Genomic DNA, 16330 nt, shown 5'->3' on the forward strand with positions numbered 1-16330 from the left:
CACACACACACACACACACACACACACACACACACACACACACACACACACACACACACACAAGAATTTAAAAGGGAATTTATATTTAGAAAACAAATAGGTGATGCAAGTCCTCCCGAGAGGACTTTATTCATTTATTCATTTCTCAGCAAACTTTCATTTCTCTCTCACATTAAAGGGTTGTCTACAGAGATGATCCTCCCTATTTAAAATGCGGCCCCTCATAGTGGTCATAACCATTTTGGCTAAGTTTTATTCACGCTGTATTCACGTGTTCAATCATAAGTCTAACAGCAATAAAACAGCCAATCAATGTTAGGCTGTATCAAGTCAGATTACTTAATTATTAGGTTCTTTAAACAGATGCATGCAGGCAAACAAAGCTCTGCTCTGGCCTCATTTATAAAAAGCTGGAAAAGTTTTTATACATCATGTCTTTCTAAATTAAAGTATAATATTTTAATAAATCCAAGTAAAGTTTGCTAAATATAATAGTTCCAAAGGGATTGACTGACTGACCTGGTCCCGGTCTGTCTGGCACCAGCTCCACCGGGCCTATTTGGCGCATCATGTAGGCTGTCTTCACCTCATGACAGCTGTCTGCATCGGCTGATCTACCGCCAGCCTCCAGTAGAAGAACAAAACACAGCAAAATTACCCAAAACAAGTCCACGTTTTGAAAGGCTGCACGGAACATCGCAACATGTCAGAGGGAAGTTAGAAAATCTGGACGGTTATTATGAATTCCTGAAAGTCGCACCGTGCAGTGTGAACGGAAACTTCATCTGCAGCCACTAAGTCTGTCTGCAGCCCAGTGTCAGGCTCAGCGCCCTCCTCCCGCTCGTCGACTCCCTCTCTCGCTTTACTTCAATTACTTAATTACTGGCATGAGCGGCCCAATGCTTCCAAACATTGTTTCTGTGGTTGCCATAAAGCACTTAAGGAAAAAGCCACTTTAACCTGGCGTGCTTTAACGGAATAATTGGTTTTTAAAAAGTTTTCTCACATTTTGCTCATTTCCAGGGTCCACTTGCTTTTTTATTACTTTTTAAAAAGTTATTTTTTTATTTTTTTATTGTGGTTATATGTGGCACATTGCACAGCTGGCGTTTCTATAAATAAGATGCATTCAATTCAATGAATTTCTGAGAGCAGTCGAATGAAGTGAAGAAAACGGGATTTAAAAGTAGAGCATGGGCGCCACTTGCTGAGAACTTTGGGTCTAACAGCCGAAAAAGGCTCTGATTAAAGCAGATATTGAGCTATCTGACAAATGCATAAACGATACATAGAAAATATATACTGTATCCCGTCAGCTTACATTCTCTGTAATACAGGACTTGGTATTAAGCAATGCCATTCAGATGTCTCATTTTTTTCTGTCATTCAGCTCCATATCTTGATCGGTGAAAAAAATGGTCTAAAAAAACTCGCTGTACACTTCACACGTGTTACTGCTAATTTTACTAGGAAAAATCAACCGCCGACTCTGAAGAGGCTAACATTACTGCTTTTAACAGTTTTAATTTATATTTTGACTAAATGAAGAGGGAAACCTTTAATCTTAAGTTTCCTGAATATATGTTAAATTATTGTTATTGTTTCTTTCCGTTTTACTAGTGTGACGACTAATCTTTTAAGAAACAAACGGCAAGAGGGGAAAAAGCATTCAAAAAAGACGAAAAAAACAGTGCCCCGTGTGAGGCTCGAACTCACGACCTTCAGATTATGAGACTGACGCGCTGCCTACTGCGCCAACGAGGCCACACGAGAAGCTGCGATACCAAAACATACAAAGGAATCACGATCAGCCCTAGTTTCACAATTTATTTAATAAGTTGAGATTCGAGTAGATGTATACACACGTCTACGGTAAAGAATAACCAGTACTACATGTCGTATTAGAAGTAACCTTGCATTGTCCTACATTTATTTTGACAAATGTACAGTTACAAGTTGGCTGTGTTAGCGAGCCAACTTGTAACTGTATATGGCTAAAGTCTCTTAATGTATCTGATAAGAACAATTTTATTCATGACATGTAATTAATTGTACAGCCATTACAATTTCTAATTATAATTTTAAAATGTTACCACCCTCGCCCAGTCCCTTATTATTAACTGTAATAGCAGTACTACTATTATTTCTAATGCCAACGTGTCGTAGTGTTTCGTACGCTCATTTTAACCTTAACACTTGTCTTTCCTATAGACCCTAAACGCATCACGATAGTTGCTACGGCCCCTTTAAATCCAATCTCCCGCGTTCCAAGTTAAGCGGAAATAGAAATCCTTCTTTTCTCTATTTAAGCGCGCCAACAAAGGCTGTCCTATAGGGTCTGTCTGTACTTTATTCGCGGAATAACAGACCGTTGTTTATTGTCCTTTCCCGGCGTCTTTACTGCCTTTCTGAAGATATGCCAGAGGAAACGTCCGTCGCGTCGAGCTCTGAGAGGTAAGAGTCGTTTGTCATTTTTCACTCAGGTCCACAATAACGTATGCAGGGAAAACACAGCTTGCTAGCCCTTAGCTGAATTACGCGGCGAACGTAGGCAAACCTTGATGATAGGTGTTGGATATAAGCTATTTTAACGATATCTCCAGAAAGTGATACTCTACAAAAAAAATAACTGCGTGCTTAGCAGTACTTCACGGCAGCTGCACACGTTGATAACATAACTCTGCCCTCATACTGTTAAGCTAGTTGGCTAACAACTGCACGATGCTAACAGCAATGAGGCGTAGCTATCTTCGGGCATTTACTGAGTAGTGAAAGTTTGGAGCGTGGACTCTGTACTTCAGAATCGGGTAACTTGCATAAGCATTGACTGAACTTAAGTTTAAACTATTGCAGTGCAGAGGAGAAGCCATGCTCATCGACAGCTGCTGCAGCAGGCAGGTGAGTATCCAGTTTAACGGCAAATTGTTCCGCAACTGTTAGTCACTTAAAATCGTTTCAGTATAACTAACGCGAGTTCTCTGTTCCTTTTGTAGCTCAGTTGAAGTTCTGGAGGAGGCAAAGAAACTGATTGGCACAGGGAAAAGGCATCTGGTGATGGGGGATGTTGTTTCTGCTGTCAATGTTTTCCAGGAGGCCTGTAGCATGCTGTGAGTAGGACTTGATGTGAAACGCTAGTGCTGTCACTGTACAGTTAGAAATTGAAACTTGATTATGGATTTTTCTTTTCCCGCTGAAATGGATAGATTTCTGTAATATATTTTTCCAAATGGAGTAAAGTATTTTAATGTATTATTTCAAAGGATTAAATTTCACTTTAGCTTCATAACTACCTCACTACATTGGATTACAATTTTATTTAAAAAAAACAAACAAAACAACAAATGCATTTCTCCATCTAGGGCTGAAAAATATGGGGACACTGCAGATGAGTGTGGCGAGGCCTTCTTCCTTTGTGGGAAATCTCTGTTGGAACTTGCTAGGTTTGTCAAATTTCTTATCTTAAACGTACTCCCTAAAAGCTGCACCTGTGAAAATAATACTTTTTTTTTTGTTGTTGTTGACACAGCATTATTTCAAAGGAATAATGTTTGCTTCTTAGCCTACAAGAACTGTTTATAGTGACAGCTTTTGGACACGAATTCGATTGGTTCCTTCATGAACTGCACCTATTTTTGACTTCAGCAATATTGTTTTTCATATAAATAGGATGGAGAACAGTGTCCTTGGTAATGCCCTGGAGGGAGTCCCAGAAGAATCAGAGGAAGAGGAGCAGCCCAGCAGCTCAAATGTTGAGAGTCCAGACAACGTTGATGGTCAGTATTTAGGTGCTGCAGATTTTTTAAGCGCACAGATAATTTTAGCATGTGTAGTAAGATTATATGTAATGAAAGATGGGACCTAAAACTGCCTTTGTTGACATTTAGTACTAGATTTCCAGTTACTGGGCTTTTTTTAATATTTTTAGACTTTATTTTACATATCAGTGTCTTACTACAATCCCTTCTGCCAGAAAAGCGCTCTGGCGAAATCGTCAGTAGAATCAGCTTGGTTATTTATAAATCATTATCTGAAAGATCAAGTTATATGTGCCACTCTGGTGCAGAAAAAACAAGAGATGAGCTGCGACAGCAGGTATATGACGCAATGGCAGAGAAGGAAAAGGCTGAGGATCCACATTCTCCTGTGACTGGGGATGAGAAGAGCTTATCTCAGGAAACTGAGATGGATGGAGTTTCTTCTGTGAAAAGTGTGCGGGAAGGATCACTTGGAAAAGAAACTGAGATTGAACAGAAGGCTGACAGTTCAGAAGAGCAGACTGGCAATGGGACTGGGGTGAAACCAGTGAGAGGATGTGATGAGGACAAAGAGGAAACGGAGGGTAGTAGAGCTTGAGTCAAAGAGCACCTTCTGGTGTGGATGGGTGCACAGTTGATATTTAAACGGTCCACTTCAGCAGGTGTCGCAGTGGTGAAGGGTGGAAATGCAGGCACAAATCTGTGGTGCACGTTTCTGACTTTAATACATGAGGCGATGTTTAGAACTTAAAATGTATAATTTTGCTTCAACAGATGACGACGACGACGACGATGATGATGACGACGATGAAGATGGAGAGAAAAATGGACAAGATAAGGTGAGTTCCTATAGAACTGTGTAATGAAGTAAATAATTTGCAAGCAGTGTAGCTACGCGTTTCTTTACTATGACATTATGATCACAAAGATCTTAATTCTTCTGGATTTTAACTTAAGAATGGAAAAACATTTTCCTACAAATGCAGAGATCAGGTGCCTGAAGTAGTTTGTACTGTAAATGTCTGCTGAATAGTCATGATTGGGTGTTAGTGGCTATTGACCAACACAGCTCCCTCCCTCCTTTCAGGAAGAAGAGGAAGTTGGGAATTTGCAGTTGGCATGGGAAATGCTAGAAGTAGCTAAAGTCATCTACAAAAGGTATGTAATGATTTGGTTAAATGTGTATGAACATTTGCGCTTGCATGGTTAAATGTGTGGTTAGACTGCATTGACTTATGTGACAGCCTGAGGCCAGCTTACAATTTTAAAGCTACTTCTCCACAGAAAGGAAAGCACAGAGGATCAGCTAATGGCAGCCCAGGCATATCTGAAACTTGGAGAAGTCAGTGCTGAATCAGGTATGCTGCTGCTCCTGCAAGAGGTAGACTTACTGCCCTTACAGTCTCCAATGCCCAAATCTCACTGTTTGTCACTCCCACCCATAGGTAACTATCCTCAGGCACTTGATGACTTCCAGGAGTGTCTTGCCCTGCAGCTGAAATACTTGCCTCCCCACATTCGTCTGTTGGCTGAGACCCACTACCATGTTGCTACTACGCTCTGCTATATGGATCAGTACAGCCAGGCCATCCAGCACTACAACAGCTCCATAAAGGTCATTGAGACCCGTTTGGGTAAGAATTTACTCCTCCCCTCAACTGAATATTTTATTTTTTGCACTTAATATATGAAATCCAAATAATGATTGTGATTTGTAGGTATGAAAAGCACTGCATCTCTTTGGGAGAGGACACGACACCCACTCAACACCAAAACATAAATGGTCCCAGAAGGCTGTAATTGTTTTGTCTTCCATGTTGTGACTTTCTGATCTGGTTGTTGGTACAGCCATGCTGCAGGAGGTGATCGATGCAGCCGAAGGCGCGGATGGAGCAGCAGAGGAGAAAAATGAGCTGGATGAGCTAAAGCTGCTTTTGCCTGACATCCGGGAAAAAGTGGAGGATGCCAAGGAAAGCCAGAAAACAGCCAGCGCTGCCTCACAGGCCATCCAGCAGACACTAGTGGGTACACAGGATGGTGAAATTTTGCACCTGGGTTTACTAGTTCAGTAGTCTTGAATTTGTATTTGACTCTCCTCTTTCAGGGTGGTGCATCAACTTCATCGGCATTCCTTTGTGAAAATGGCAGCACTTCATCGGCAGCTTTTGCAACAACCAGTCAGGTAAGGGTACTGTATGGTGCCACGTGCTAAATAAAGCATTTTGCCACCTGTGTTACTTATTTGGTGGGATTCAAACTTGTGTTTTCTAGGTTCCAGTTAAAACTGAGAGTGCCTCATCTTCCAAAGCTGTCTCTGACATCTCTCACCTCGTCAGGAAAAAGGTGAGGCTCTCTAATGTGTCTCTCACCCCCCTTTGGCTTCTTCTCAGTGAAGAGGAAAAATGGACTTTGCTTTTTCTCATGCCAATCATTTAATCTGTGAAGGAATAAACCTTCAGCGTGGAATTGTACTGGGTTCAATCAGTACATTGAAGCTGTGGCATGTGCTGCTTGTCTTTGTTGTGAGGTCTGTCTTTGCTGGTTGCAGTTGTAAATTCATTTTTAGATTTTTCTGCAGATCAGTGGCAAGCCTGTGTGGTGTGGCTCCTAAGCAGAGCTGTGTGCGCATGTAGATGGGGCTTTATGCTTGAAATTAAGCTTTGATTTGGTGTGGCTTGTGTGCATGGTTCATTAAGTTATTATTTTCCTAATGACTGGTAATGGATCACTTCAATTTCGGTTTGTGTACAGAAGCCTTCAGTCTTCTCTTCCTCCCTGTCCTGGTTTTGTTTCTGCACAGAGGAAACCAGAGGACGAGAGCCCAGTAAAGGACACTGATGCTAAACAAGCGAAACAGGAAGCCACAGTTAATGGCAGCGGTGACTCTAGTGCCAGCAACGGCAATGGAGTCCAGGAGGGGAAATCACAGGAGGCGAGTGATAGGCTTATCTCTTACCTTCTGAAGCAGGATTGCCCTGTGATACTACTGCTGTAGCTGGCTGGTGGCCAGGAGTCCATACCTAAATGTGGTTTCTGGTGGAACAAGAAGACTCCTTAGTTTCATAAAGGTTAAAACTGGACGCATGCGAGAACTTGGAGTGGGTCCTTAATTGAGTTGTAGTGAAGGAGGTTTTCTCGGTCTTTGAATGATTTATCCACTTAAACTACACAGCATCAATCTTGCTGTAGCTGAAGGCAATTTTGAAAATAAAATTCATGCTTTCTGTGAATGTTTACCAAATGGAACAAGTGAATATCTGACAAACCTGCAGGTTTAAAATTCTTCACTCATTTGTCGCCTCTTATGTTAACATTCACTAATTGCAGTGTTTGTTTTGTTTTTTGTGTTATTTTTTTTTTTCTCCTAGTCTGCCACCCAGTCTGCATCTGTCGAGTCCCCGGCGTGACTGTCTTCACCTCTTTACTCAGAAACCAGCACGTCATGCCTGTCCAGCCCCTATACACCTTTCAGCACTCTTGTTTCTGTAAATAAGATCCATTTTCATAGATTTGTCTGTCAAGTTTTTGTATACTTGTAGTAAAAATAAAGAATCTGCAGATGTAACTATGCAATATTGATTTCTTCAGTCCATTGATGTCACACCTGTAGTCCCTTCCAATTATTTCACATGAAACGATCTATGCACTTATGAGCAGATGTCCAAAACAACGTTTGGACTGTATAAATTATGTAAAGAACCATTTTCACCGAATCTTTCACCACCCTACATATTATTGGAAGGCCTCCCTATGAGAGTAAAGTAAGAGACAGAAGTTGAATCAATGCAGATAAGAAGGGGTGCTTTCTGTATGGCCATGTCTTTCAGCTCCTGACTGGGCTGGTATGTTAGGTGAAGGACTGTGGCATCAAATTCAAACATGAAGAGCCATCCTAACCTACAAAATCTGCATATTTATATTTTGCCACTGCTGCAATTATTAGGCATTTCCACACTGCATGTCTCTGCTATTGACCAAATACACCAAATGTGCTCCATGTTTTTCACCTTAAGTTTATAAGGAGACAAATGATGAGTTGAAGTATTACTTGCTTCACCATGTACCTAAACAAAGAGTCTGCAACTTGAAACTGAGGACTGAACACTTAATGAATATATGCTACTGCTTTTTAGCTGGGCAATACTTATTGGCATAAACTGTGCACTGGCACCCTCTAGTGGCTGCTGTGGAGCTTTGAGGACAGACAGGAGTGTTTATTAATGATTCCAAATTGGAGTGAAACTGTTCTTACGAGTAAAAGAAACATGCTATTTTCAAGATTAATTTGGGACATGTATAATCAGCACCCATTAATAGCAATCTGTGCCAGGTGCTGGATGCAGTTCCCTGAAATTTGAGTACCCCTGCAGGTGTGCAAGTCTTAACATTTTATCTTTACACATGAATTAAACTAAGGACGAGTTACTGTTTTAATCACATTTCTTTTTAGATAAACACCAACGGCCTGATTGTTCTTGGCTCATCTGAGGCCTGCTGAAGTGCTCTACAGGTTATATTCAGTCATTAAAAAAACTACAAGTCTCAGAGCATTACAAAAACAACAAATCATGATTTGTGATGGCTTATGATGGCAACATATAATATGCTCTTTGGGTACCAAACAGAGTTTGTGAATTCTCGTCACAGAAAATCACCGGCAATAAACTGAAGTTTAGTACTTAAAACTGTCCTGAATGACGCATCTTTGTCTTTTGGATCTTTTAGAAATCTTAACTGAAACGGGTGTATGAATGGAGTTCTTTTTGCTGAAGCGGAGATAGAGGAGGTGGCATCCTGGGCTTGGGAGTTTCTTTCCTTTTTTTCCTTCTCTCAGTCTTGGCCTGCAAACTGGCAACCTGATGAAGCTTGACCCTTTAAATCAACACAAGCTCGGTCTCAGTCATTGGAGCTGTAGAACACACGGACACAAGGTGGTTGTAACTAAGCAAGATATGTATTTCTGTGACTAATTTCAGCAGCACTTTTATCACTCTAATCATGTCCCTGTAGCACTAAAATATCTTAACAGTGTGGCTCTTTGTCCAGTCCTGTAGTTTCAAAACATTCCCTCGAGTTGATATAATCATGTTAACACCTGGTACTTGGTAATTCCCTTCCAAAAACTGGCACATAACACATAACATAAATATTAAGGAAAGTGCATGTATTTTGCTCTGTACCTCAAAGAACTACCCAAGAACAGATTTTGCAGAATTGTATTGCAAAAACCGCTCCACCTCCATGGCAATGCTTTTTCTTTTTGGCTCACTGGATCCCGCAACCTAAACCAATATCTCAGTTATATTCTTTGTTGCCTCTATACACAACTCTAATTTATCCCTGTTTTTGGGGTGTTAGAACTAATCACAGGAAACAAATGTTGGACCAGAATCTGATCTCCATAAACTTCAAAGAGTAAATCACTTTTTAGAGTGGAAAAATCAAGCTGAGTAAACTTCATTGAGGCTTCACTGAGCACAGCTGTGTTGACAGAGGGTTACACAGTGATGAGCACTACATATTTTCTCTTCGTGATCACTCTGATTCTTAGTCTTCTTTCTGGCCATGGCGGTGGCAGCTGCTTGCTGGTGGTGGTTGATTTCTCTCCAGGCTTTGGGTGTTTGCCTGCAGATCAATCATCTGTACCACAGTGGCTGGATCTGACCTGCCTGCTGCGGGGCTCTGCAGCACAAACATGGTTTAACCTCATAAAAAGAAAGCTAATTCATATTCACACGTTTTGTTTTGTTTTTAAAGCAAGAGAAATGGAGGAAAATGGTTTCCACAGAAGAATTTTAGGTGTCATGATGCATCTTTTTATGCTGGAGGGTAATTGGTCGATTGGCAGATGCAGAGTCCTCTTGCACACTCAAAAAACAAAACAAGAACAAAAGCACTGTAACAGATCATTGAAATTAGACAATGCTGTGCCATTTATCAAAGGTTTCCCAGCCAGAATCCACCCTACTAAATTTAATTTAGACTACCACAGACACCACAATGAGGGACTATCCCCTAATGAAATACATAATTGATGCTTTGACTCATCCAGTAGCTAGAAAAAATATTCTAGCTACAAAGAATATGCCTCTTGTGTGAAAAATACTATATTAGCAGTGAGTTATGTTTGAATACTGTGAATATGTCCCTGCTCAGACTAACACATATCAAGTAAATTTTGTTACCAGCTGAAATGCTGTAGATTTCATCCCAGTCCATCACTTTGTGTTATCTATCACCTTATTAACATCTATATTATCTATCATTTATCATCAATGGGAAATAATTAAATACATTTTAATTTTTTGTTTTGTTTTTCTTTCAGTATTTTAAAGAAAAAATGATTAAATAAGTTGCTGTTACCCCAAGTGCTGACAGTCAGGTGCTTGATTAGCACCACCTGTGAGCATCGACCCTGCTACAGCGATCAGTAGGTGAGTGCTCCAAGCATGTAACATTTGACTGATCTGGATAAGGTTCATGTCATAAACCAACTTCAAGCTGGTGTTCTGCACAACCAAGTTGGAGTTGCGATCTGGAACCAACTTCACACAGCCAATCTCTGGTCCCATATGGGGGAACGTTATGTTCAGTGATGAGTCCACATTCTGTCTATGCTAGTTGGATGTTAGGGTCACAGTGTGGAGAAGACGCAGAGACTGCTATGCTGATTGCCGCAGCTTCTGGCGTGAGGCAGCTTTACTGTAAAAAACAAGGCTTGTCATCATTGGGGACTCTGCAACCAGCGGCAATCCCATATCTCCACAACCTGGAACCAAATGCTGTTCTCCATGAGTGGGATTTATCAGAGACTACCGCCAGTTTTTGGGAGTGAGAGGACAGAGTGGCCAGTCTGCAGTTCTGCCCTCAACCCCTTTGAACCTTTGTGGGATCAGTTTGGATGTGCCGTTTTTGCCGCTCGATCTGATATCCTCGTGTTGGTGTTGTTCCCAGATCATCATGAAAATGTTGTTCCAGGATCAACATTGCAAGTGACCAATCAGAATGTTGTGACGTCATACTTTTGCGACTTCGGGAAAAACCGGCGTAAAACAAAAAACTGTACTTAAACTGCGAGAAACCGCCTCTGTCCGTCGATCAACGGACCCTGACCCTAACCCTAACCGTAACCCTTTAATAAACAGTAAGCAGAATTGATATTGTCCTTGCAACATTGGAATTTCATAAATGCACGAATGGCTTGGCGCGCAAAAGAATAACGTCACAACAATGTGATTGGTCACTTGCAATGTTGAACCTGGAACAACATTTTCATGATGGTCTGGGGACAACACCAACACGAGGATATCAGATCATCCGTTTTTGCCAGAGCCACACTGGCTGACCTGGCGACAATTGCTGGTCGAAGAATGGGATGACATCCCACACCAGTATGCGACTGAGCTGATGACCAGCATGAGGAGCAGGTGCCCGGTTGCTGTGGCTCTGTGTGGTTCTTCCACATGCTACTGAGGCCTGTGCTTGTTAACTAAATATATACTTCAATGGCCAATATCTCTATATTTCTTTAACGATACAATTTAATAAACAACACAACAAAGAATAAGCTGTCTGACATTGCCAGAGAGGATCTGGCACGTTTTTCATGGACGCAACCCCCATATTCAACTCTGCTGCTCAACCCACGTTACAAATGTGGCTCCATTTAAGGGGAAATAAACAGGCTTTCCAACAGCAAACGACTCATAGCCAATAAACATTGTTACAAGAAACAATCCATCAAACACAAATTTCCTTTCTTTTTGTGTTAATTTTAGTTTTAAATAGCGCTATAGTTTTTATAACTTTGATTTTCAGATCAATTTATTGACCTTGACAGAGAGGTCAGAGGTCAAATGTGACATGATACTTTAAATTTTTGCATGTTACTTTCTGTATGTTGATAATGTAACGATATAACCAGTCTCGAGCAACTTCTGGTATTTTATTCCTCCACACCATCTCTATACTGCTCCAACTGCTGGTTATGAGCACGTATCACGGCCAGTTGGCGCTCATGGACTGTCGCCATTTCCCTCATCTCCTTCAGTCGCTCACCATGACCCAGCTGACGCTCGCTCGCCTAAGAACATGTTTAGAAACAGATGGATTTATGCACAGCATTAATTCTTCAGCATCTCTGAGCAGACTGATTAATCTCATTTGTCACCATCATTAAGATGCACTCATGTCTCGTGCCATCTTCATCCAAAGTGACCTTTTACTTGTCTGACACCAAAGGCCCATGGCTTCATTTTTAAAGAGCCTTAACAAACTATAAGAAACACCAGCACTGATAGTATCAACACATACTTCAAAGTGTGTGTGTATTAGCACGTTAAAAGGAAAAAAGGTGTGTAGTATTAGAAAGAGGAGTGCCGCAGGAAACCACTGCTCCTTTTTGACCACTTCGGCAGTTTTTCTTCAATCGGCATCCTCGGTTTGTGCAACAGAGTGAGAGGAGGGAAATCGTTTTGTAATTTAGTATAAAACTTCACGTACATATTAGCTTTACTCATTTACCCCAGTGTGAATTTGTCTGACTCCCATCAGAAGCAGCTCTCTCAGTGCGTCTTGATTGACATAATGATATTCCAGCATGAATATTTAATCAAAGCCCATAAAGCGCCTGCAGTGCTGGATAAAATGACGCAATAAAAATGCTCTTATGCACACAAAATACTGCTGTGATGTCTTTTCCCCTGATGGAGTCTGACGGATCATCCTTTGAATCTTTTTTCTTTTTTTTTAAAAATCTCTTAGATGTTGATAGCTGGTGGCATAATAGGTTTGCTTGGGCTGCAGTTCGGTCACCTGATTGGTGGGGTTTTGTGGAGCAGCACCATCTGTCTGACCGGACACTGGTTTGCCTTCTGCTCTCGATGACTTTGGCTCAGCATCAGCATTTCTTCACCTGTTGTTTTTCCTTTGCCGAACTCTCAGCTGCAGACACAATGATACAGAAGCAGTGTCTCCCACGGCATCAGTTTCTACCAATGACACCTAAAATCATTTTAATAGAGTGGTAAAAAGATCCAGCCTTAGACAAAACTCGCTGTTGTCATCCTTATCTTGAGTAGTGACATAGTTGATAAATATTCAGCTCTAGTGCTCAGTTTATCAGCTATGTCTGTAAAACTAATGCAGTCCAACCAGCCCTTCAGTGTCTTTGGAGCTTACACTGTTTGGCTTTGTAGTAAATCTAGAGATGCACCAACTCAGCTCTGAGGCTATAATTAGTGGTAGAGTTGCACAGGGATCCATTATTATCTCAGCTTTTACTAAATACCAAATGAATGCATTTTTTTTTTTAAATATTAAACAGTAACTTGTAAATAATAACTATGTTATAGATTGCAGTAATTGGAATCTTCCTTCTTATCTGGTGTCCCAGAAGGTATTTTCAGTTTGACTTACTTACCTTGTTGACAGGCATACCTGCACAAAGTCAGGGCTCCTTGTCTGTTTTGGATCCACACTTTGTGCTTTGTCCTTTGTGTCAAAGATGCCCTACCTATCTTAAAAACCTCATAGTATATAGCACATCAATTCAATAGATCACTTCAATGAAGAACTTTGTTGTCAGACTCCAGGGTTACTAGCGTATTTAAAAGTAGACTGGGTGGCAGAGGTTAAGCCATACTTTTAAGATTAGGCTTAAAACTTTCCTTTTTGATAAAGTTTAGAGTTAGGACTGGATCAAGCAACCCTGAACCCTCCCTTAGTTACGCTGCAATAGGCCTAGGCTGCTGGGGGCTTCCCATGTTGCACTGAGTATTTGTTCTTCACTCACCTCTTTTCACTCTCTGCTATTATTAAACTCTGGTTCTCTTCCAATTTTTTTCTTTTGTCCTATCTTCCTTCCTGCACCACAAACTTGTTGCAGCCACTTCTGCCGGAGGATTTTTCCTGTCAAAAGGGAGTTTTTCCTTCCCACTGTTGCCAAGTGCTCGCTCATAGGGAGTCATCTGATTGTTGGGGTTTTCTCAGTATTATTGTGGGGTCTTTACCATATAAAGCAGTTCGAGATGACTGTTGTTGTGAACTGGTGCTCTATGGTAATATAAATAAACTGAGTTGCTGATTTTTATATTTGTTGGCACTTTAAACATCACATGATTGTGTTTTAAGGGTCTAGTGAATTGCTTTCAAATTAATTATTCATAAATAATGTCATTTTCTATTGTAGCTGAACGTGTAAAAGTACTTTTAGTTCAGCCTCGCTGTGTTTTCTCTTGTAGCCTATCCTTCACAAGAAATCTAGAGAGAAATAGCTACACTATAGGCTTGCATTTGAAACAAACCCCAAACTCTTCTTCTCTATCACTGTTGAACTAACACAATAACTGTTTTTTGTCCATTTGAATAATCATGACTTTTATTTTAATTGTCAGACTGGCTGCTGTTACGTCACCCTTGGAATCTGGCTCCATTGCATTAACAAAAAGGCCTTGACCTCCGCAACTAAATACTGTGCATGACTTACCATTAATGACTTACCAGATAATGCATGATCTTGACTACATTAAAGTGTTCAGAAACGCCCTTAAGTATTCACCCAACTAGAGCTGGGCGATAGAATAACGATATGTATCGCGATATAACTTTTACTCGATAGAGAAATTAAGCTATCGCGATAGACCTCGCCGCTCTTGTCCTCTAAAAAAAAAAAAAAAAAAAAAAGGTCAGCCAATCCAAATTAAGTAGCGCAGAGCCGAACCAATCACAGCCGCAGCGTCACGTCGCGTGACTTGTTACGTACAGCACAAGTGCCAAGCCGCACGTGTGTTTGTTTGGGAAGCAGCCAGCGGCGTAATGGAGGAAATGAGTGTGCCGACTAGAAAAATCAACCGAGCGTGACCGAAGAGAAAACAGATGATGGTTCCAACGCCGGAGAGATTGTCGAACGGAAGAGCCATAGAAGTTCCGTAGTGTGAAGGTATTTCGGCTATTTCAAGTCTGACAAAAAACAGAGTAGCGTGCACTGTAAATTGTGCCGAAAGCAAGTCTGGAAATACAATAAACTGGTGCATGCGTCACACTGTGCGCCACGTTATTGTTTCGGTGAAATGAATTTCTACAATACTGTTACTGTTAATTCTACTCTCTGCAGTGTTTAAATGCTTACATATACACACAGTTACTGTCCGTCCACACATACGACTCGGTTCTGCTTCTATGCCCCAGCTTTGTTTACTTTTTCCCACCGAGGCTTCTAGACTTCTGATTGGCCAACATTTCTGCACGGTTAGGAATCTAGCGCCACCTGCTGCTTTGGCATGTTCATAGCAGCGTTTTCCTTCATTTCTCCCTTTATGTGTGGACGGGATTATTTTTTAAAACGAAAACGGAAAATCTCCGTTTTCAAAAATACCCGTGTACGTGTGGACGTAGCCTCAGTCTCTGACTGGAAGCGCTAATTCGTCATTCGGCTTTTGTCAGACTAAAGTAACTGTTAAAACTGTTTGAAAAGCTCAGCTATACAACAAGGAGAGATTGAGAATTTCCTTTTAGTTCTCAGTTTATTTGATATTGACAAAAGTTAGTCAGTTTTGTCTGTTCTTCTGTAAAACAAACTAAGATTTATTTTTAGAATTAATATTTTGTTTCTAAGTGGAATTGACAATTTAGTCTGTTTCGTTTGTTCTATTTTGAAACTTAAACGCTTTAGCGGCTGCCTTTTGTGTAGTTTGCAATATTTGCCTTTATTTATCTGAAAAAGTCTCATGTTCCTTAAGTACATCTACCCTGTTGAACTTATTATGGGAAATAAATATTTAAATAAAAACAAGCTGCTGATTATTTCACATTTTACTTGTGAGCAACGGCACATTTAAATCTTACAAATATAGTTATTTGGCTTATATCGTGATAGATATCGTTATCGCCTGAAATGAAAAAAACATATCGTGATATGAAAAAATCTCATATCGCCCAGCTCTACACCCAACTTATAATTTGTAAACTGCAGTGTAGTGCACTGCTTTACAAAAAAAAGAAAAAACAGAATAAAAGGTCTGGTTTTTAGTACACGACTCTACAAGGGCAGTTTCTATCAGGTCAGCTCCTTTGAGAGATTTTCACAGCTAACGTCTTCACAGAAACCCCTTTGAAAATGTTCCGCTTTAGAGGACAAACCTCTGTGTGCTTCGGCTCAGTCACATACCAGCTGCACACAAATTTTTTCCTCTTTCTATCTCAGCCAAACTCAGCTCAGTTTAAAATGTACTTCCGTCGGTGATCTTGTGTCAAGCAGAGTATTAATTTTAAAGTGCTTGAGCATGAGTTACCATCCTTCTACTTCCCTACATTTTAAGGAAGTATTGCACTTTTTACTCCACTCTTACATTTAGTGCTTATAAAATATATGTATTTTATAAAATTTAAACCACTTTACAGACTAGTCGAAAAAGAGTCAGTACCTTTATTGATTTGTTGACAATTGATCTGGTTTGAAAAGCAGTTAGTGTGATGGTGTTATCTTTGTAACTATTTTACCAACCAAATAATCAACATTTTATACATTTAAAAAAATGTTGCTCAAAATTCTGATAACTCATTAAAAATTCAGTAAT

General features: G+C 40.4%; 2 protein-coding genes and 1 non-coding gene across 6 annotated transcripts in view; 1 reads left to right on the forward strand and 2 right to left on the reverse strand.

Annotated features, from left to right (window-relative positions):
• Nucleotides 1–837, reverse strand: part of gpc5b (glypican 5b) — a 55036-nt gene extending 54199 nt beyond the window's left edge. The window contains exon 1 of one of the 2 annotated variants that reach the window (XM_005923872.3): nucleotides 520–837. In XM_005923872.3, coding sequence (XP_005923934.2) covers nucleotides 520–697 — 178 coding nt within the window. In that variant the 5' untranslated portion in view covers nucleotides 698–837. The remainder of the gene's footprint in view (nucleotides 1–519) is intronic. The other variant, XM_005923871.3, reaches the window with a different exon arrangement.
• Nucleotides 838–1691: 854 nt separating this feature from the next.
• Nucleotides 1692–1764, reverse strand: trnam-cau. The gene has a single exon. It is a non-coding gene; the product is annotated as a tRNA-Met (tRNA).
• Nucleotides 1765–2249: 485 nt separating this feature from the next.
• LOC102301320 (nuclear autoantigenic sperm protein (histone-binding)) lies at nucleotides 2250–7323 on the forward strand. Of its 3 annotated transcripts, XM_014334086.2 has the most exons (15): nucleotides 2251–2454; nucleotides 2854–2898; nucleotides 2994–3107; nucleotides 3360–3440; nucleotides 3667–3773; nucleotides 4064–4339; nucleotides 4530–4594; nucleotides 4843–4913; nucleotides 5040–5113; nucleotides 5201–5389; nucleotides 5604–5776; nucleotides 5860–5937; nucleotides 6027–6098; nucleotides 6556–6687; nucleotides 7124–7323. In XM_014334086.2, the coding sequence occupies exons 1-15, from the start codon at nucleotides 2417–2419 to the stop codon at nucleotides 7160–7162; spliced, it is 1554 nt and encodes a 517-aa protein (XP_014189572.1). In that variant the 5' UTR covers nucleotides 2251–2416; the 3' UTR covers nucleotides 7163–7323. The 3 variants fall into 3 exon arrangements, with proteins under 3 accessions (XP_014189573.1, XP_014189572.1, XP_005923935.1); XM_014334087.2 differs by lacking the exon at nucleotides 6556–6687 and having other exon boundaries at nucleotides 2250–2454; XM_005923873.3 differs by lacking the exon at nucleotides 4064–4339 and having other exon boundaries at nucleotides 2254–2454.
• Nucleotides 7324–16330: the final 9007 nt, after the last annotated feature.

This window comes from Haplochromis burtoni, unplaced genomic scaffold (assembly GCF_018398535.1).
Source record: "Haplochromis burtoni strain Fernald_Lab_line unplaced genomic scaffold, NCSU_Asbu1 Contig_53, whole genome shotgun sequence".
NCBI classification, from domain to species: domain Eukaryota; kingdom Metazoa; phylum Chordata; class Actinopteri; order Cichliformes; family Cichlidae; genus Haplochromis; species Haplochromis burtoni.